The sequence below is a fragment of the Gobio gobio genome (assembly GCF_949357685.1).
Source record: "Gobio gobio genome assembly, chromosome: 21".
In the NCBI taxonomy this organism is placed as follows: Eukaryota; Metazoa; Chordata; class Actinopteri; order Cypriniformes; family Gobionidae; genus Gobio; species Gobio gobio.
Window position 1 is genome coordinate 42,737,831 of NC_137117.1, and position 22,401 is coordinate 42,760,231.

General features: G+C 38.0%; 1 protein-coding gene across 2 annotated transcripts in view; it reads left to right on the forward strand.

Annotated features, from left to right (window-relative positions):
• Positions 1-22,401, forward strand: part of b4galt5 (UDP-Gal:betaGlcNAc beta 1,4- galactosyltransferase, polypeptide 5) — a 56,557-nt gene continuing 34,156 nt past the window's right edge. Inside the window, exons 1-2 of one of the 2 annotated variants that reach the window (XM_079803109.1) lie at positions 3-388; positions 799-871. Coding sequence is in view for 1 of the 2 variants with exons in the window: in XM_079803108.1 (XP_079659234.1) it covers positions 283-388 (106 nt within the window). In the remaining variant the exon portion in view is untranslated. Of the gene's footprint in view, positions 389-798; positions 872-22,401 lie in introns of both variants that reach the window. The other variant, XM_079803108.1, reaches the window with a different exon arrangement.

Sequence of the window (22,401 nt, forward strand, 5' to 3'; positions counted from 1 at the left end):
GCGCTCCCATTCATTAGCAGCGCGCAGGAGGGTGTGCGTGTGTGTGTGTGCGTGTGTGTGTGTGTGTGTGTGCGCGCGCTGTCCCTGACCAACACATACAGATACTCGGGATGGAGATGATGAGACTCTACTAGCAGGAGTGAACCTTCTAGATTGGATACATATCGGCATCGGACCTGAATCAGCGTGTTTGCGCTAGGACTCTCCATCTGGGTCTATTAACGGATCGTATCTGCCCATACAGCCCAAACATATAGAAGAAGATCTGCGTCTGTCTATATCATGCCGGCACATATAAGATTTCGGAGAAGGTCATTCCTCGGGCTTCTGTTTCTCTTCTCGCTCTCCACTTCTGCACTGTACTTCATCTATTCAGCTCCTGGAATAGGTAAGGTGACATTTAGTCTGAACGAATAACATCTTATTCTGAATGCATGTGGTGATGGGTTGTGTGTTTATATAGTCAGATTTATCAACCCACGATGATCAAACCACGATAGAAGCGACTATTGAATAGCTAATTGTTTCGTTTTATTATATATCGTTTTGTTTGTGTGTTTGGAGAGCACATTCTGCCATCAAAATCATGCCGTTTACTGAGGTGAGCATGTATGAAGATCTCCATGTAGCTATACTGAGAACATATAGCAAATACAAGCTCCGCGTTCATCTTTTTGCACCGTTGAACTTTGTTTAGGCTAGAGATTGTGTTCCAGTAAAATTATGAATTGTGCTAATTTTATATTTCGTCCTTTCCGGGTGGCTCGGCTCGTACCGACCGACCGACCGACCGCACAGTTTTTGGTCAAGTCCCGCCCAGGAGACGCGCCTTCCCGGCAGCGAAACGACAGTCCTGTGACTGCATGATTCAGTAATAAATATTTAATAAGGACATGCTGACGTCGCTTTATCAACTTCCACTGGATGAAATTGTAGATGCATGTTGTGTATTGTATACAAAGTTGACTATCATTAATGGCATATGTTTACAATAAAAGAAACAATAATACTAATTATAGTAATAGCCTACTACAAACCATGGCAGGATTTGTGATTCGCGATTCATTTATATGCATGATCAAACATTCACTGCTATATTAACAAGCATTATTAAGTCATGTAATGCTTACAATGTTATTTAATATACACATGAATAATTACAGATGACATGAAATATACAACTGTATATATGACTGTAAAGATGTGTATAGGGCTGTCAAAAGATTAATCGCGATTAATCGCATCCAAAATAAAAGTTTGTGTTTACATAATATATGTGTGTGTAGCCTACTCTGTTAATTATTATTTATATAGGCTATAAATACACACACAAGCATGTATATATTTAAGAAAAAAATATTATTTTTATATATAAAACATTTATATTTATATATATTATAGATTATATAAATGTATATGCATGCAAATATTTCTTAAATATATACATGAATGTGTGTGTATTTATATAGAAATAATAATTAACAGAGTACACACACATATATTATGTAAAGACAAACTTTTATTTTGGATGCGATTAATCGCGATTAATCTTTCGACAGCCCCAGTATAAAACTTGTTAGCACTGAACATTGAGAGTGTTTGTAGTAAACGTTAGACCTTTATAAGTGTGTTATTACTGTGTGCCAGCCTGGGAACTTTTTACCTTTAGTATGAAAAAAGTTTTTTTTTTTTTTTTTTTTTTTTGAGCAAAGAATTTCCCAGCATTGCTTTTTCATTTCTCCTCTGTAGCCTTTGCATTATTTTCAGCTTATGTAAATTTGCTCAATTATTAATGAAGTCACTTTAGTAACCATTTTAGCTTCCTTCTGCCATGGGAGTTTCCTCTGTTTAAAAGAAGAACAAGGACCAGTAATTCTAGTATTTTAATATTGAATGAAAACTTGACTTGGCATGTGGTGTGTGTCCCGGACGGGTGTGAGAGATGTGTGTGGAGAGTGAAACAGGAATGCCCTCTTCTGGAAGAAGGCTTTGTTTAAACTCAGGGAAACAGGAAATGCCAAATGCCATTGTGTGTTTCTGATAATTGTGGGGCATATTTATTTTGGCTTGTTGGGACTAGAGGAAATACAAAGATATGCAAAGATATGAGCTCTCCTTTGGCAACCAGTGATTTTGATTTATCTTAACCCAGAAAATAAAGCTTTTTTTGTGTATTAGTGCTCATGATATTTTTACTGTGGTGAAATCTATTCGTCGAGGCCTGCTGTCATCGTATTTTTAATATTCTCTCATCAATGCTCATAGAGCACTCAAATATGGAAAACGGCAGATCAACCGTGATTCTTTGACACGCACAAACAAACCTCATTGGGTCTTGTGGAAACTTAAAGGGGTGTTTGATTATGATTTTACTTTTTTAACTTTATTTAGTGTGTAGTGTTGCTGTTTGAGCGTAAACAGTGTCTGCAAAGTTACGTCGCACAAAGTTCAGAGCAAAGAGAGATATTTTCTTTTACAGAAATCGCTTTTTAAGGACTACAACAAACGACTGGTAGGAACTATAACGCCCTTAGTGACATCACTAACGCTAAAATTTACATAAACCCCGCCCCCAGGCACACGCAACAAAGGCCATGTTGAGAAGAGGAAGAGTTGTTGTAGTCGAGCACATTTGAGAGTCGCTCAAGCTCATCCGTCTTTTAACATTTATTGCAATACAGTACGAACACAAATGCAATAGCATGTCATAAAGCGAGATGACAACATAACCGTAATTAAACTAAACTACACCTGTTCTCTCTTCATGCAGCAGATATTCTCTGCTCTGTGTGTCTTACAACAGTTCCCACACGAGCGATTTATAGATTAGCATGACAGAATATGCTAATCGATGGCTTGACGTTAGTTAACTCCACATAAGCTGCATAAATTAATCAACTAACCCTTCAGAAACGTCCTGTCTCATTCTACATGTTGTCACTTCTTCTTGAGTCTCTCCATCATTGTCCGGCTCCGGTTTGAACATAAAAGGCTGAACAATTTCGGACATTTTCAGTGCGTGTCTGCTTGAGGTAATCAGAGCTGCTAACATGAGCTCTTGAAGCTCCGCCCTCTTCTAGAAACAGGGCGGGAGCAGCAGCTCATTTGCATTTAAAGCGACACACACAAAAAGAGACAATTTTAACATACTTTTAAAAAAATGATCTGTGGGGTATTTTGAGTCAAAACTCTGGGGACATCAGAGACGTAATTTACATCTTGTATAGGGCTATTATAGGACCCCTTTAAAAATGATTGTGTGACACATTAGAAAACACCTCACTCTCACTCCTCAAACAAGCATGCTTGAGCTTCTGTTTGCCATATTTTATGTGTAAATATGTGTGTTGGTCAGTTCTTTTATGCCAATAAAAGCCTAGATTAAATCGGTTCATCGTATAAAACGATCGTGTTAAACCGCTGATTTCTTTACGATGTCTTTGGGAACTTTCTGAAGCGTGAAAATGTTGGTCGCCCGGACTTTCAACAGGCAAAAATGATGAGGAAATATTAATAATGTCTTTATTTGTGTTCCAAAGATGAATGGAAGTCATCGGGGTTTGAATAAAGGATGTAAATGAAGCTTCAGATTTGTTAAAACCTTTAAATACTTCATTTGGTAATACAAATTTGCAGATTTGAATGAGCGATAGACTTTAGTGAGATTCCTCATCAACCATTACCCATTTGAGCACTGTAAGATTCAATAAAAACACTCAAGTTGCAGGTGTTTTTGCATCAACATGCTTCTAACTGAGCCTTTTCAAATGGTTACACTTTATTTTGACTAACTATAACAACTACATGTCGACTAACTCTCATTACAGTATTAGTAGACTTTCAGGTTAGGGCTCGGGGTAACACTTTATTCTAGGGTTCAATTCTCACTGTTAACTGGTTGCTTATTATCATGCATATTACTAGGATATTGGCTGTTTATAAGTATTTATAAGCACATATTAATGCCTTATTCTGCATGACCATATTCTACATCCTATACTAATTATTAATATGCTGTATTAACAAGGAGTTCATTGAGGCAAAAGTCATAGTCAATAGTGAATTTGTGTTCCCCATTCTAAAGTGTTACCGGGTTCATGCTAGTATAGAATACGTTTACATGTAGTCGCAAGGTTAATGGTAGTTGCTTATAGTTTGTAGAATGTCTAAACTGGACCATCGAAATAAAGTGTCACCCAACAAACGTCCCAAATTGTCGCAGGTATGCAGGGAAGAGGAGAGGGGAGGATCTTTTAGCAAGCAGCTTTTATTCCATGAACACACAAACACAAAGATAATCCTAACAAGAAGCCCATGGCAATAATCCAACTGGGGAAACACGAAATGTAACCGCTTTACAAAATGTAAAGACAACGACGACGAACAAGGGTTAAATACACTGTAAATACACTTTAGATATTTGAGTAAACCAACTCAGACATTTAACTTAAAATGATGTAATCTCAATTTAAATATTTTTTTAAGTGAAAGCTTGGCTAGCTTTAACTAGCTAATTCAATAAATGCTAACTTGTTATAAGGTAACAGAATGCTTTGACAGCATTTGAGCATGCTATTTGCTGAATGAAGATGGCAATATAGAACATTTTACATAAACGTGTTCGCTCATGCTCCACTCGTCACCATGATGGAAACCGCGGGAAGACTAAAGAATATCAAAAGTGGTGGTTATACTCTTAGATCAGTTTTAAGGTCAGTTCTAATTCGATTTGCCGGGGCGCCGCTAGCAATTTTGGGCCCTATGAAAGAATTTGATGTTGGGCCCTCTACCACACCAACCTAGCTATCCAAAATCTTTGTCTGCAATTTAATAATACTGACCAATTAAGGTCCGCTCGCTCCACCCAGAATGCCCCGATTGGCTGATGAAACATTGATTAAAATTAAGATACAATTTATAGAAATCAAAACTTAATGAAGTGGTCACAATCATGTCTGATCAACTCCATTCATCTTATGATGTGTCCTATCTCATGCTGTTCACTTTTCATAATCGACATAGATTGACAACATAGACATAAAAAAAAACTTAACATAATATAAAAATAAATACCTTAATGGTTGCAACAATTATAGCACAGAGAATTGTCATGTCGGAGTGGGATATGAGTGAACGTAGTTTTTACCGGTGAGCGTGAGCGGTTCATGAGTGGAGCGTTTTGCTGGATTTTGCCGGAAATGCGCCATCATTTTTTTATATTTGTAACTCTTTGGTAGATTATACATTTATACATTACTACTAGTACTGTTACTACTAATAAAACCGATCTCTGGGGGCCCCAAAAGTGTGTGGGCCCTTAGAATCGTCCTAACTTTCCCCCCCTTAGCTACGCCCCTGTCGCTTTGTCTAAGGATAATGCATGTTTACTCTGTTCAAATACTATATCTTTATTGCATTTTAAAGGAACATTGTGCATTGAGTAAAAAAAGTGTTTATTTACTATACATTTTGGGTGGAATATCTTTCAATTGTATCAGGCAGTTTAAATTTATATTAAATTGGCCTTAAAATATTAACAATCAATTGTAAATTGTACATTTTCAGATCCGGTTTGGATCAAAAAGTATGAAGTTAAAAAAAATGAAACATACTGTACACAATAAGATCTATAAAATGCGTTTAGAAAATAGATTTTCATTTCATGCCGACTTTACGTATATCATTACATTTTGAAAAGGACAATGGAGAGTATTCAGAGCATCAGGAATCAGATGCAATTGACCTAATTTGGTTAAATGCACACAATACGAGTGCCGTGCATCTCTCTATATTTGTCTCATTGAGAAATGCAGTGGATCCATGGAGATCCATGTCTGGTGTCCGCATGGAAACAACCCCCGAGGGGTATTTAATGCTTGTCGAGGGAGTTAGGTTCATAGGCAACCGAAACCTTCAGTAAACCACTTGATCACACTGCTCATTTCACACACGCCGACGCGTCGCGGGCCACAGATGTGTCTGGTTGCTGCAGTTTATTGAATTAGACCTAGACAAATCCTGCTAGAGCACAGGCCCTATTTATAGACGCCAACCCCATGGAAACCCCTCCGTTCATCCTCTGAGGAAGCCTCTGACGGAAGACGAAAGAGGAAAACGTCTTTCTGCACGACTGCCTTCATTCCAACCCCTGAATGTCAAGAGGGTCAGATCTAGGGATTGGAGTAACAATGGGATACATCTGACATAATCCCGATGTCCATGAAATCATTGTTGAAATTGTTGAGCAGTGTTTATAATCCACGACTACAGGATTAGATCCAATGACTCCCATGAGATGATGCTCATATATGAGATTACGCTGAGTAGGACATGCTCCTGAATCTTTGTTGGCCCTGGAAAAACATTCCCAATATCCAGATCAGATTTTATGGGGAAGTCTTTGGACTTTTGGAGTCTATCGAACGGTTTCCCCCTTTAATTTTAGCTAATGGTTGAGGTTATTTGTTTGAGAGAAATGTTGTTGATCTAGCAACACATACAGACCTGTTCCCCATGTACATAATATGTATTCATTATAGTAATTGCAATAAGTGGATAATAACGAGGTTCTAACCCTGAACCTTAACCCATGTGCTTTCTTAATAGTCTGCTTTAACGCAATTAGTTTAGGTCAGTACAAAAAGAATGAAATAAGTTCAATTAAACCAATAATGTGTTTGAGTCATTCTAACCACATTGCTCTATTGCGGCTTAGTATGACACAGGAAGCCTTTTTTTAATATATATAAACATGTTTAATTCTTCCTGTTCCGACCTAATTGCGTGGAAAAGTTGTCCTTAATTTAATTACGTTCATTAAATGTTTTACTGGTAACAAACTACTTGACTGCAGCTTCATTCATCATTAAATGCAAAACAAATAAGAAGAGTACTGGCATTCATATAGTTATTACTCACTGAGTAAAGCTCACACAATGACTAGAGCTACTCACAGTCTAACCACAAGGGCCACTCCTTATCACAATGATAACAATATTCAAAAACATCACACAAACCTTTCCGAACATTGAACACTAACATCGTTTCCTTGTACTGAAAAACACATGCAATAACACCAAATGCAGTTCCAAAGCATGCTGGGAACTATCCACTGCCCGATTAGTTATGTCAACAAAATTATTAATGTAGGCCCAACGCAAATTAATAAAGTAAACTTTAGTTTCAAATATATTAGTGGATTGAACGAAAATGTTGCTTTAGCTCATCATTAAACAGCGTTTGCACGTGACGCCACCATTACACAAAGCTAGCTTAGAAAATAGAAAAAAAAAAACGTACATTCAGCGGCTGGAAATAATGCCATTACTTTACATGGACTGCGCACCCATATCGCTTTGATCCCGAGTTACATTAACCCACCTACTATCAAAATAATTTCTAGAAAACAAGACAAAACATTTTCTTATGACCTTATGTGAATTCTTTTGACAGCATACATCCTGAAATATTATCGTATCTGGGTAACAAGTCAATTATTGCTACAATTAGCATTAAGCTACACGTTTTTATGAGACTGATACTATACTCATGCTCAAAACTCACTGTAAACCACCATTGAGTGTTTGTCATAACTTCCGATTGCGCTACAATGTGGATTTTGGTCATTTGATGAGGCAGAAATGTTATTTGTAGCATTTTAGAAATAAGTTAATTGATAAACCTGCTTAGCAATTCTGATGTAAACATCTTTAAATCTACTAAATATAGCGCAAATCGCATGTTGGCGCAATCGTGTGTTTATTAGCTTCATGCATCATGTGTAGAAACGTTTGTGGTGACAAACCTCCTCAAAATCAGGTCTCTGTTTGGACCCCAAGCGATCCCATTGGCTCAAATGAATTTTCAAATGAACTATGTTATAATGACCATTAAAGATGCAGTGTGTAAATTTTAGCAGCATAGCGGTCAGGTTGTGAATTGCCCACGGCTCATCCCTCCCTTTCGAAGCACATAGAGAAGCTACGGTGGCTGACACAGGACAAAGATGTGGTCGTCTGAGACTGCAGAGAGTGACTAGCGCTCTGTAGAGAAGTTTGTCCGTTTAGGGCTACCGTAGAAACATGGCGGCTCAAAATGGCCACTATAATGTAAGAGGACCCGCGGTGTGTGTAGATAGAAATGGCTCATTCTAAAGTAATAAAAACATAACGCTTCATTATGTGAGGCCTTCATGCACCACTGAAAACATAGTTATGTATATTATATTGCATTTCTGTCAATAAATCCTCATAAATACTACACACTGCACCTTTAATGTCTGTATTAGTTAGCTTATGTACTAGCATAGCACAAAGACACCCGATTAGCCTGAGTTTATACACGCATTTCCACTTACCCTACATGTATTCATAATCATCTTTATTGTAATTATGTATTAAATTAAGTGTCCAGTTATAAAAAAATATATATAAAAAAGATGTTATCAGTTATAAAATGTTCATTTATGAATAGGCTATTATTATTATTTATTAATGAAAAGTTTATCAAGTGAAAGATATGTTCAATTATACACTATACAGTAACCTATACATATTTTAAATGAGTACCGTCCGTATTTACTTAGTATAATCATTAACTGATAGTTGACACTGAACATGGAATTCAGTGGAAGTTAGTCATCGGAAGAGAATATGAACACACTTAATATGAGTGACATGAGCAGCGAATGAGACATAACATTGATTGTGAAAACACAGCACTAGAAGCCACTGATATGCTTTGCATAATTAATTAATAGAAATTATTATTCTGCCTAAAGAAATACAAACTAAACGTGTAATTACCCATTGTGTGGGGTGTAATGGAAAAGTAGTGTGTTGGCAGGGAGTAATAAGTCAATCTTGAGTAATAAATGACATGTTTTGAGTAACAAACCCAACACTGATGGTGACCTTCTGTCTGTCTGTCAGTAGAAAACCAGAAGGTGATTCGTCAAACCACATTTGTGTGTTCCACACAGGATCCAGGCCATGCTTTGGTCTCTCTGAATGGCAATCTACCATAATTTCCTGGTAGCTTGTGGTTACGTGACATTTTGTGAACCTTGTCAAGAGAACGAAAGCCAGCCTATTGCATGCAAATAATGTGCACCGCAAACAGGTACACAGGCGGCGATTCAAAGGTGGACTTGAAAATACACCGCTGATACTTAACACATGAAGCTTTTCTTTTAGATTGTCAGCAGAGAAAGAAAGTCAAGTTCCTGCTTGTTTTCTTTCCCAGAATTTGCCCAGGAGTGGCTGCTAAATGATTGCTTACCAGAGAGCAGATCCTCAAGACTCAATGATATACACTAGTTACCTTAAAGAGCAGTGTTTTAACTGATAAAATATGAATGCATGTGTGTGAGAAATATTCGTTTTTGCTCTTCTAGCTTTGTAACCACACATACGTTCATGTGCAGGATGTTAAACACCACAATCCCCACCAAAAACCTACTTGGTGAACACTCATGGAGACATGCAAATGCTGCTAGAAATCACACAACATATGTTCATAAATGCATGCACGTCTTCCATGCAGACGTTTATAAGAGGACCTGATGCGGGAACGGCCCAAACGCTCACCATCTACATAGTTTTATCTTCGTAAAAGTCATTTATCTCTGAGATCGGCCTGACGTGGTGTGGAAAGCAGTCGCTTAGAGGCAGGGCATTCCAGCTGGTCTCTGGTTAGTGTCATATTTGCATGGCCATTTGTTTCACATGGAAATGTTCCAGACAGGAGAGACAAGAGTTATAGAGAGACGGGTAGAGAAATGTTCACCTACATGGATATGGATAGCAATTTATTAATAATTATTCAAAGAATTAATATCTTTTAACTGTAGACCGTTTTTTTTCAGTGTCATTTCCTCAACAGAAACAGTGCAGGCTGAACTCTTATAGTATCGGTCTGATTGTGATAACCTGTGTAAATGCTCACAGTTGTTAGATATAAGGTTTTATTAAAGGGTTAGTTCACCCAAAAATGAAAATTCTGTCATTAATTCCTCACCCTCATGTCGTTCGACACCCGTCAGACCTCCGTTCATCTTCAGACACAAATGAAGATATTTTAGTGTAAATCTGATGGCTCTGAAAGGCCTCCATTGGCTCAATGCACGGTTCACTCTCAAGACCCTTAAAAGGCACTAAAGACGTCGTTACAAAGTCCATCTCACTACAGTGGCTCTACAATAACTTTATGAATCGGCGAGAATAGTTTTTGTGCGCAAAAAAAACCTAAATAACGACTTACATAGTGATGACGATTTCAATACACGGCCTCATGAAACTTCGAAGCGTTATGAATCAGTGAGTCGACTCAGCAGTTTGAATCGCCAAATTTCAGCAGTTTGACACGCGATCCGAATCATGATTCGACTCACTGATTCATAACGCTTCGAAGCTTCATGAGGCCGTGTTTTGAAATCGTCATCACTATATAAGTCGTTATTTAGGGTTTTTTTGCGCACAAAAACTATTGTCGCCGATTCATAAAGTTATTGTAGAACCACTGTAGTGAGATGGACTTTGTAACGACGCCTTTAGTGCCTTTTAAGGGTCTTGAGAGTGAACCGTGCATTGAGCCAATGGAGGCCTTTCAGAGCCATCAGATTTACACTAAAATATCTTCATTTGTGTCTGAAGATGAACGGAGGTCTTACGGGTGTCGAACGACATGAGGGTGAGTAATTAATGACAGAATTTTCATTTTTGGGTGAACTAACCCTTTAACCCTGTGTTGTCCCAGCATCGGAAGCCCATCCACTGGAGCTGCTGTGTGAGGTCCAAGGACAGCCATGTGACACCAAATGCCGCATTAAGAATGGAATTTGGTTAAACATCAGGGGGGGAGGCAGCGCCACCTTCCCATCACTAATCCTCTTTCACTAGCCACGTGAAAAATGACTGAGCTAATCTATTTAATCATTCGGCGATAAGATAGTCAACAGACTTATCATCTGTTCATGACCAAGAGAAAAGTACAGTAGCCTACATACTCTCAAGATTGTGTGTAAGTCACACTTCAGGATTCGGTACACACCCTGTACACTGGAGAGAGGAAAAAAATATCTTGTGAAAAGTTGTCTTGTACGTTATTAACTGTATGTATATGGCCTCATTGTACCATTAATACCATTGTATTTAGCACAGATGGTACAAGATTATGACTAGAAGTTTATCAAAAGTGGCTTTTCCAACAACGTCTTACTAAAAAAAAAAGCCACAACCAGGCTACACATTAATGCATTAAACCTTTACTATACAACATGAATGGCCCTATTTTAATGATCTGAGCACATGGTCTAAAGGCATCTTTAAGGTTCGAATCCACTTTGGCTCATTTAACGACCGGAAAAATGGTCGGCCCGCTCGGCACATGGTCCAAAAGTGTTGTACCTAATCTCTTAATGAGTCGTGGGTGTGTTTTGAGCGTAACGTGCAATTAACCAATCAGAGCCTCATCTCCCATTCCCTTTAAAGCTACACTATGTAACTTTTCCGTCCACTAGAGGTCGCCTGTTCAAAACAAAGGCGTAGTTTGATGACGCCACGTTTGAGCGCAGAATCTCGGGACATGTGGTCTTCACCTCACAGCCGGTGGAAAACAGTCAGGATAGGACTCGGGCAGAAATCATGTTCATGAATGCGATTATTAACATTACTGTAGTCTGAAGCAGAGCAGGAGCGAGTGTTGTGGAGCTGAGCAAGGCCGCAGGAGCGATTGAAGAGCGGGACTGTTATTATGGCATAGTCGCTGGCGGGACTTTTATTATGACACGGTTGCCGGCGGCACTTCCTCTTCTCCAGTGCTGAGTGTGAGGTAACACAGCTCTGTTTATCGTATTAGATATATCTGAGTGTGTTGAAAAGGAAGTTATGACGTTCGCTCGGCGGCTGCTATGACACTTGTTCACAATGCAGTGAGAGTAAAGTGTTTCACTGAATAAAACCGGAGACCGAGGGTGACGCAGATATGACGCAATCGACAGGCGACTCCCTCACACGCATAGCTCACACGTCCCGGCTCCTTGGTTAAAATAGCAATTTTCTCACGATTTACAAATAGTTGAAAACATTTGGGATATTCTAAGTACTCAACTGAACAAAATATACAACACTGGCCTAGTGGTTTCTGGATGTTTTACTGCAAAAATCCTACATAGTTCACCTTTAAAAGCCAGTTGCGCTCGCACCATGTCGGATTCGCTATTTGCATATGAGGAATCCTTTTATTTTTAATATTTGGCATGTTTGTGTGCTGCTGCAAGGCAAGGCAAGTTTATTTGTATAGCACATTTCATACACGGTGGCAATTCAAAGTTCTTTACACAGAAATGAAATGAAAACATTCGTAAGTGAATAAAATAAAAAAATATATATAGAATAACCCGTATCTGGAGTGGAAGAAAATGGAGAGTCAGGTTTACTTAAAAAATATTTGTTTTTTAAACAAATAAAAAACGCATCCCTCCGCATGTGTAATAATCAGAGCGTATATTACAAACACACCCGTTAAAGGGATAGTTCACCCAAAAACGAAAACGTTTTTCTGCTTACCCCCAAGGGCATCCAAGGTGTAGGTGTCTTTGTTTCTTCAGTAGAACACAAATGAAGATTTTTAACTCCGACCGTTGCCGTCTGTCAGTCGTATAATGCATGTGAATGGGGTCTAATTCTATTAGAGAAAAAAAAACATGCACAGACAACTTCAAATTAAACCCCGCGGCTCGTGGCCACACATTGATGTCTTAAGACACGAAACGATCGCTTTCTCGCAGGTATTTATGCTATTATTTCACCTCATATCAGACGAATGTCATCAGCTCTCCAGACCGCCATAACTTCCTGTGAGTAAGGTCAAAATACCGGGCAGGTCATATATATATATATATATATATATATATATATATATATATATATATATATATATATATATATATATATATATATATATGTAGATTCCTCATTCGAGCGATCCGCGCAGGCACTAATGAGGAATCTACGTATACATATCTATGACCCGGCCGGTATTTTGACCTTACTCACAGGAAGTTATGGCGTTCTGGAGAGCTGATGACAAATACCTAAATATACCTAAATACCGTTGGGTTTCTCGCAGAAACCAATCGTTTCGTGTCTTAAGACATCAATGTGTGGCCACGAGCCGCAGGGTTTAATTTGAAGTTGTCGGTGCATGTTTTTTTTTCTCTAATAGAATTAGACCCCATTGACAAGCATTATACGACTGACAGACGGCAACTGTTGGAGTTAAAAATCTTCATTTGTGTTCTACTGAAGAAACAAAGACACCTACATCTTGGATGCCCTGGGGGTAAGCAGAAAAACATCAAATTTTCGTTTTTGGGTGAACTATCCCTTTAAATAACACAAAAATACTGCGCTTTTGACTTTAGACCATGTTTTTGTTGGTCATTGGTGCAGTTGTTTTCAGTTCCTCAAAATAGCAATGCACCAACAATGCGCCTGAACACATCTGGTTTTCAGACTAGCATGCAATCACAATCAGAATTTCAAGAAGAAGAAGAAGAAGAAGGAAGGGGTTTGTGCTAGACAGTCTTTTGACTGGAAAAAGTTTTAAACAGTCATGTTTTTGAAGCTTGATTAAGTGTAAATTGTTACACTACACTGCGGCCTGATTTACACCCATTAAGATGCGTTTTGGTGGCTTTCGTAGTGTAAACACTCATGTGGTCGATTGTGTTCAAACAGCCCCAAAAGGTCATCTACTCTCCTCCTACTTACCAAATGCCTAAACATTATGGGAAGCACACTAGCCAGGCAGGATTTAAACTTTATCAGCTGGAGACCCAAGTTTGGCTTGAAGATGAAAAACGTCCCACGCACAATGTTCTCTCACCATTCCTGATCTCTAACACACACTGGTCTTGTGTCTGTCAGAGCAGAAACGGAAGCTGATGCTCGCCGTATGTTTTCCATCGTATCTTTTCACGTTCATATGTAAATTGCATGAGCTTCTTTTGTCCATTAGATTGAAAGATCTGAAAAAGCCCATACATTTACCCACCCACCTCGAAGAAATCAGGACAGAAGTGATTGAAAGTGGACAAAAGAGACGGATTAAAACACTAGGTGTAAACGGGAATGTGTCTCCCTCGTCTACTTGCGATCTGATCGACCAGAACGCATCTTAATAGTCAAGTCATCTTCATTTATATAGTGCTTTTTATAATACAGATTGGTTCAAGTCAGCTGTACAGTGATTAAGGGAAATTAATGGAAGAGAGAAGTTTTGGCTGTACAGCAGCTCTAGAAAAAAGTTATTGTCCAGCTAAAGTATGTTTTTGATCGATTCATTTCCGTTGTAAGAAGTGTTTGGTGGCTTGAGAACGCCAACTTTGAAATAGGTTTTGAAATAGTTTTGAAACGATACCGTTATCATTCTTCATGTACACTTAGAAAACGTTTTAAACACGCATTACGTGTTTAGTCTGTGAACACTGATCACCATAATGGTGAGGGGTTTTTTTGCTTGTCAAAAAGATCTCACTCAAACCAATCAAAACATCTCAACTTGGGTTTTCTGAGTAAACAAGGAATAGTGTGTGAACAGGAAAGATTACTAGATGTTTACAATTAAGTTAAGACATTAAGTAAAGTTAACTAAAAAGTGTTAGTTAGAACAGCTGTTGGATTTTACAGTGTAGGCGCAGGTCCACCATCTAAGTATTTATTTATTTTATTTAATACCAGGTGTAAACAGGTCCTCAGGAAAAAAAAAAGATATGTCACTGGGGCGGGACCCTTTTAAAAAGTGCATATTAGTACCTAAATAGTACATACCTTTTTATAGGGTACCGTCCCAGTGACAGCTTTTGCACCATTTTTTTCTAAGAGGGTTTGGTCATGGTTTCATGCACCAAATACTTTGTGCAAGACCCATGCAATGGCGGAGGGCAGAAAATGGCTCGGATCGCAATTACAGTATGAATTCGTAGGAAAATATATCATTTTTGGAAATAAAGCTAAGCAGGAAGGTTGGGCGAAAAAGATTGAGATTGCACAAATAAGCCACCAATTGGCAAAAAAAGAATTGCAATGAGATTGTGTTGGTAAAACTATTTTAAGTCCCACTGTCGGCCAATCAACCAAGAAGATATGGAGTTGTGTGCATCCCACATTCACTCTAATTACTTTTAAATACACTTTGTTTTTTCTTTTTTCATTGTATGCAGAAACTACAAACAACAGGTTTGAAATTATAAGCACACAAAAACTCTACAATGTGAATGTGAAATGAGGCGTTTGTGGCTTGTGTAGACAACAGAAGAGGTGTAGTTTATCTCTCATGCCCATGTGTGGGTGTGCAGACATGCAACACTACTCTCATTTGACTGCCGGTGATGCACTGAGAACTGAAGAAACTCTCGCCGCACAGGGTGAGTTTGTGCGCCTGATCCAAAAGTCCATTTCCAACAGTTCCTGGACCTGTTTCCTTCCAGCCAAATCCTCAAATATTTATAAAAAAAATAAACAGAGCAGTATAAAAGGGCAACGGTCTGGTGTCCTACTTTTTACTTTTAATCAGCTTAAATAAAACTAAAACTAAAAGAAATACAGCGTGCAGTTTAGCTATAAACTGCCTGAAGTTTACTGTACCATGCCAGGAAAATGATTGCCTGGATGCATACGAACTTAGCCTCGCCCACAACATTTGAGGTCGGGAAGTTCGGTCTGAACTTGATCCGTTGTGGAGCAACTATGCTCGAACCAGAGATGTTCAGACGAATCAAATCATCAGGGCGGGCTTTATACGATGATGGACAGATGATCAACAGTAGCGTAATCATCCACGTCACCAAAGAGCGCTTGGGTTGAATTTGTTCTAATCCTAAACGGAGAACTTGTTCGTAGCTTCCCCTCCCTCTTACATCTCTTCTCTGATGGCGAGGGCGGGGCAACCTGTCACTCACATGAGATCCACCAATAGCAAACCACAACCATCCAATCAATACATTTTTTCTTGTCCGAGAAGCCATTTCACTGAGATATACGCCACAATAGGAAAGAAAAGACTATTGCAACTTCCATCTACATTTATGCATTTGGCAGACGCTTTTATCCAAAGCAACTCACAGTGCCCGTATTACAGGGACAATCCCCCTGGAGCAACATGGAGTAAAGTGCCTTGCTCAAGGACACACTGGTGGTGACCCCTGGGATCGAACCAGCAACCTTCTGCATATCAGTTCCATGGTTTAACCCACCGGACCACCATCGCACAAATCTCAGCATCTAATGCTGACTTTATTTTTTAACACTTATAAGCATTCTTCTGCGTCGCTTTTTCTTGAGTTGACATGTTTATGTTTCCCTCTTGAGGTGAGTTATTTATATCACATCACAGACGGTTAGCGTGGAGGGCCTAATTTAGACTAATTAAACACAGTATCCCAAGCAGATGAGATGTTTGTCATGTTGTTACAGCAACGGGGACTCTGTTGATATTGTCGTCATGGCAGCAGGTCTCACAGACTTACCGTGTCATAATAAAGCAGCAGAAATCAGGTTTTATAGAGACAGAGCGACACAAGTCATAATCTGAAGGCCACGCCCACCGGGGGGGAAAACAATCAAACACTCTCCATTGACTTTGCATTGCGTGAAGCGGCATCCTTGTCATTTCAGACTTATGACAAAAAACAGAACAATGTCTAAAAGCGGATATGTGACAAAGTGTACAGCTAACAAGCTAAACAAAACCCACAACCAAAAACCCAGAAGTTTTTATAAGCTATTGACCCAAAAAAGGACAAAAAAGTGGATACAGGCCATTAGACAGAGCGCAACACGTTATATTACACTGAGAAGTACACACACTACAGGAAAACGTAACCAGCAACAGGAAATATAATATATAAAACTGACATTTGGATATTTGACTTAACAGTGGCAACATATTTACTGCACACATTTACCCATTCTTCTGCTGAAGCGTCACGTTTTACTGCCTTTATCCACTTTTGTCTCCTTAAACTCTCGTTTTTTTTGGGTCGACAGCTTATAAAAACATATTTCTGTGTTTTTTAGCTTGTTTGCTGTACACATTGTCACAAATCAGCTTTTAGACATTTTTCTGTTTTTTTTATAAGTCCGAAATGACAAGGATGCCACTTCACGCAATGCAAAGTCAATGGAGAGTGTTTGATTGCCCCCCCCCCCCCCCCCCGGTGTGGGCGTGGCCTAAATACGCTCTGTCTCTATTGTCCATTTGATTGTATCCATCGGAGAACATCAGTCTGATCCTAAACTACATGGCGTATGCCACAACCCCTTCAGTATATTATAGTAAAATTACTCTAAATACTGTAGTGTTTTTGAAACATACTATAGTAAATATACTACAGTAAATTAACAAAGTGTAGTAAATACTACAATTTACTGTAGTATCTTTACTAGAGAAATTGTACTATAATATACTACAGTATTTTTTCACGTTGGAAGAACAAAGGACAGTGGGTTAATTTTACATTTATTATTTTACAAGAATACATTATTTTATGTTATTTTGTTTGTAAATGTGGGCGGTCATATGTTAATGAGCTCATGGATGGATCATCATCTTTAAAATGAGCATAACTGGCATGGTCTGGATAGACTGGGGGAAATGTTGCGTTGTGAATGTCAGTTCTGTGCAAGTATGTCAACTATCTATGACAGACATTCTTCTTTTATAGACAGTTTTCTAATTTGTTTACTGGCATAGCAAAAAGACAGTTTGAAGAGAATCTTGTTGAGCAGGTTTCAGTTTTTTTCAGTTGCTAACAAGCATTGGTCAATACTTAAGTCAAAACTCTTCATACAGTCTGCATTACCGAGATAAATCTGGGCCAAATAGTTTTCATTCAGAAAACATGCATGTCATTCATAACACACTGACCTAAAAACACTACACTGTCAAATCAAGTTAGTTGGACTTCCTTAAAAAAAGGACTCAAGCATGATCAACTGCAAGATATTTTCACAAACATAGAGGGATTATATCAATCCAATTAAAGTTTCACAGGTGTTTATGACTTAAGTGTTGGCAATTAAATTGTACATGATCATTATACGACATGAAGGGAAGTATTACATAGATTGATTTTAAAAGGTGACATAATTTTGCTTTTGTTAATGAACTATTGTTAATTATTCAGTCAGAAGCTAGGTCAACTTTTAAAAGCAACCTATTTATTACTTCTCTTCCTTTGACACGAAATTACTGATTTCTTGTTGCATCATGGCATCAATAGGAAGAGAATTATAATAATATTAACGTTCAAAGTGCCCAACCAAAGGGAACACTGATCACCATAATGGTGAGTATTTTTCTCCCTGACAAAATGCCAGTTTTCAATCAGTTAAACTTAACTTGGGTTTTCTGAATAAACAAGACAGTATGTGAATAGTACAGATTACTAGATGTTTACAATTCAGTTAAGACATTAAGTAAAGTTAACTACGAAGTGTTAGTTAGAATCCCTGTTGGATCTTTAGGGACCGTTACATGAATGATGAACTTTGATCTTTAAAGTTTTTCACATGATTTTTCACATAAATCAGTATTTCATTATAGGATAAGAATAACATATTTTCATTTTACGTACTGAATGAGAAATGTAGCAATTAGTTTTTTACTACAAAAAAAATAATTTCATCAAAGCAATCATAATTACAAAGAAAAAAAAAACGTCACTCTTCTTTCTCCATGTGTCTTCCTTCATCCATATTTTCAAACAAAATCATTTTGAAGCCATCCCGATTTAAAAAAAATGACTGAAAAAAAAATAAACTACCTGAGCTTTCAGCCGACATTGCAATTAGTTGTGTTTGTAATAATTCATATTTAATTCCATTGTAAATATTCTGCTAAGATTTTACATTTCAATATAATTCCTCCAGAAATGCACAGAGTTTGCCATCGTTCTGATTCAAAACCGATAAAGGCAGTGGCATTTGAAAAAGGTGCTGCAAATGTATTGTGTTTTTCAGATGAATGACAAAAGTGCTCATGGATTTTGGGAAATGTGGTCATTTTCGGTGAAAGCGATGAAAAATGATTCACAGTTTAGTCCATATAGACTTCTGTTTCACTGAATGTGTGAAGAGTTTTGAACATGTGGCTTCAGTGTTGACCGATGCTTGTTAAAATTGTATTATTAAACTGCCAACATATGTATAGCTGTAGTCACCTAAATAATATCATATCCTGCATGACGGTAACGCTGGTCTGGATTACCATGGTTTGTTGCCAACAGGGTTTTAGACAAAAACTTGTCAAATCAAAATGCAGTGGCGTGCAGACCTTGGTTTGGTGGGGTGGACAATATCAAACACAGGAGGACGAGATAGTTTAATGTGTGTGTGTGTGTGTGTGTGTGTGTGTGTGTGTGTGTGTGTGTGTGTGTGTGTGTGTGTGTGTGTGTGTGTGTGAGAGAGAGAGAGAGAGAGGTTATACAGGCCTAATGAGATATAAAGAAGGCCTACAGACACACTGTGAAATATTTGAGTAAGCTAATTCATAAATTTAACTTAAAATGATCATGCAATCTCAATTTAAATAGGGTTAGGTTTAACTAGCTGATTTAGTAAATGCTAACATGTAAATTGATAACACAATGGCTTGACAGCATTAGGATAGCATAGCACTTGCTGAATGAATTTGGCAATATACATAATTTACCTGTTCTCAAACTGAGCTCATGCTCCACTCGTCTCATGATGGTAACCCCCCCAAAAAAACTCCACAAAACAGAAACTCTTCAAAATTAGCGTAACTAAACGTTAAATTACTAAATCTCACACATAACATTAATCTTGCACACACAAAAAAACATTGTGTAACACTTTATTTTTAGCATTTGCTGTCTCTTTCGAGGTCAATGGCAAAGCATGCTGGGGAAATTTCAGCCCAGTTTCAGTTAAATTTAAGTTTGTCTAAATTAAATGAAACAAGTTCATAAAACTCAAAACAATGTAACAATTTAGATAACTTAAAATGTATATGTTTTGTGAACTAAAAGAAAGTTCTAAACACGCATACAAGTTAATTTGATTGAACTACTTTGTTTAATTTAAGTCCTCGAATGCATTATTTTGAGCATTAGGGTTTACAGTGAAAGTTTTCTACTTTGTCTCATTGTTGAATTGTCTCTCTCTCTCACACACACATACACACACACACAATGTCACAGATATGATGACATTACACGTTTCACAGTTGTCTGGTGAGATTCCTGCCCTGAAAAATGCCAACCAAAACGAATGTGATCTACATCTTGTGTCCTCTAACAAACAACAGAACAGACGAGTCGCGTACACAGACAGCCGACTGACACACACTTGTGCTTCGATCTGTCTGTCTCCTTTCCTGGCTGCAAACAAAATGACCAACACGTGAAATCATTTTGATAATGTCTGATCATGTAAACTGTTTAAAATACTTGTAAAATACGTGTATGAACCCTTGTATGAGTCCTTTAATAATGTATCTTTCTTATATTGTATGTATTTTAAGAGAGTTGCAAAAATCTACTCATTTCATGACACAATAATCAAATTAAAGCATATAACATAAAGCCCCAACATTTTCCATTTCAGCCTAAAGAAAATCAAACTGAAAATCTTAACAGAGAAAATATGTGTAGAGAACTGGTTACTTTTATATCCAATAACAAAATCAAGCAATGTACATGTGAAATGATAAAGGTTTAACTGAATTTAATGAAAATATCACTGATCATTTAGATCCATATACAATTCTCTCAGCAAATATTATACTAAACTTCTTGAAAAGTTTAGATGTTTAAAGCAACCAACAATAAATCGCACACCTGAGATTTCAATTCAATGCTGGCTTACAGGCACTGTAATTACTTCTGAATAAACAGTTATTAATAGTAGCACAAGTGGTTTTGAAAAAAATTTTGTCCTCCAAACATGCGGCAGTAAACCACTTCCTGTACTTGTACGCACACACACACACAAACATGTTTGTTTTTGTGAAATGTGAGGATATTCCATAGGCGTAATGGTTTTTATACCGTACAAACTGTATTTTCCATTTCCCTTTACACTACCCCTGCCCCTAAACCTACCCATCACACACACACACACACACACACACACACACACACACACACACACACACACACACACACACACACACACACACACACACACACACACACACACACACACACACACACACACACACACACACACACACACACACACACACACACACACACACACACACACACACACACACACACACACACACACACACACACACTGCCCCTAAACCTACCCATCACAGGAAACAGCACAGTTTACATTCTGAGAAAAAACCTCAGTGTGATTTATAAGCATTTTGAAACGTCTGATGGGGAACGTCCTCATATTTCACCCTTTTTGTAATACTTATGTCATACCCATGTGATTATACACATTTGTGTCCTGATATTTCACAAAAACATGCCCACACACACACACACACACACACACACACACACACACACACACACACACACACACACACACACACACACACACACACACACACATACAAACACACACACACCTACACACACAGCATGCTTGCTTGCTTAAGGTGGCTCTGTACATAGATATCCCAGTGTGTGTTTTGTTTTAGGGTTGGGTTATATCTAGCTGTAGAGCATTGGCTTCAGTGTTTGTAGATTTTTTCACGTTTTTATATTATGCTGGGGAGAAATTTGATAACCATTTCATAAATTAAAGGCTTTTTTGGCAAAAACATTCAACATATGCAAAAAGTCCATATTTACTGTGTTGACCCTTCTCAGTGTTGGGGAAAGTTACTTTGAAAAGTAACGCATAACAATATTGCGTTACTCTCTTGAAAAGTAACTAAATGGGTTACTTAGTTACTTTTTTAAGAAAATAAATGTGTTTTGTTACTTTTGCGTGACTTTTTCTCACCTTGGCTGGGCCTGCTTGTTTGTATTTTTCTACTTTTGGGCAAATGTAAAGGCCCTTTCACAACAAAAGTGCAAATAATAAACCTCAGGCTGAAGGAAATGCAAATGTACACGTGTAGAGGGCGCAGACCAAACTAATCTTTCGGCTGTGATGGATTGCAGAGGAATGGGGTAAAGGAGAAGAAAGCTTAAAGGGGGGGGGGGGGGGGGTGGTCTATGCTATTTAATGCATTCTGACTTATTTACACTGTTAAAGAGTTGATTCCCATGCTAAACATGGTCGAAATTTCAAAAAATTAGTTGGACATATGATGGAGTATTTCTGTGCCAAAAACACTCAGGATTCAAACAAGTTTCGGAAAGTTTTTTTTAAGTATGGCCCTGTTTGACATCATAAAGGGCGGAATTGC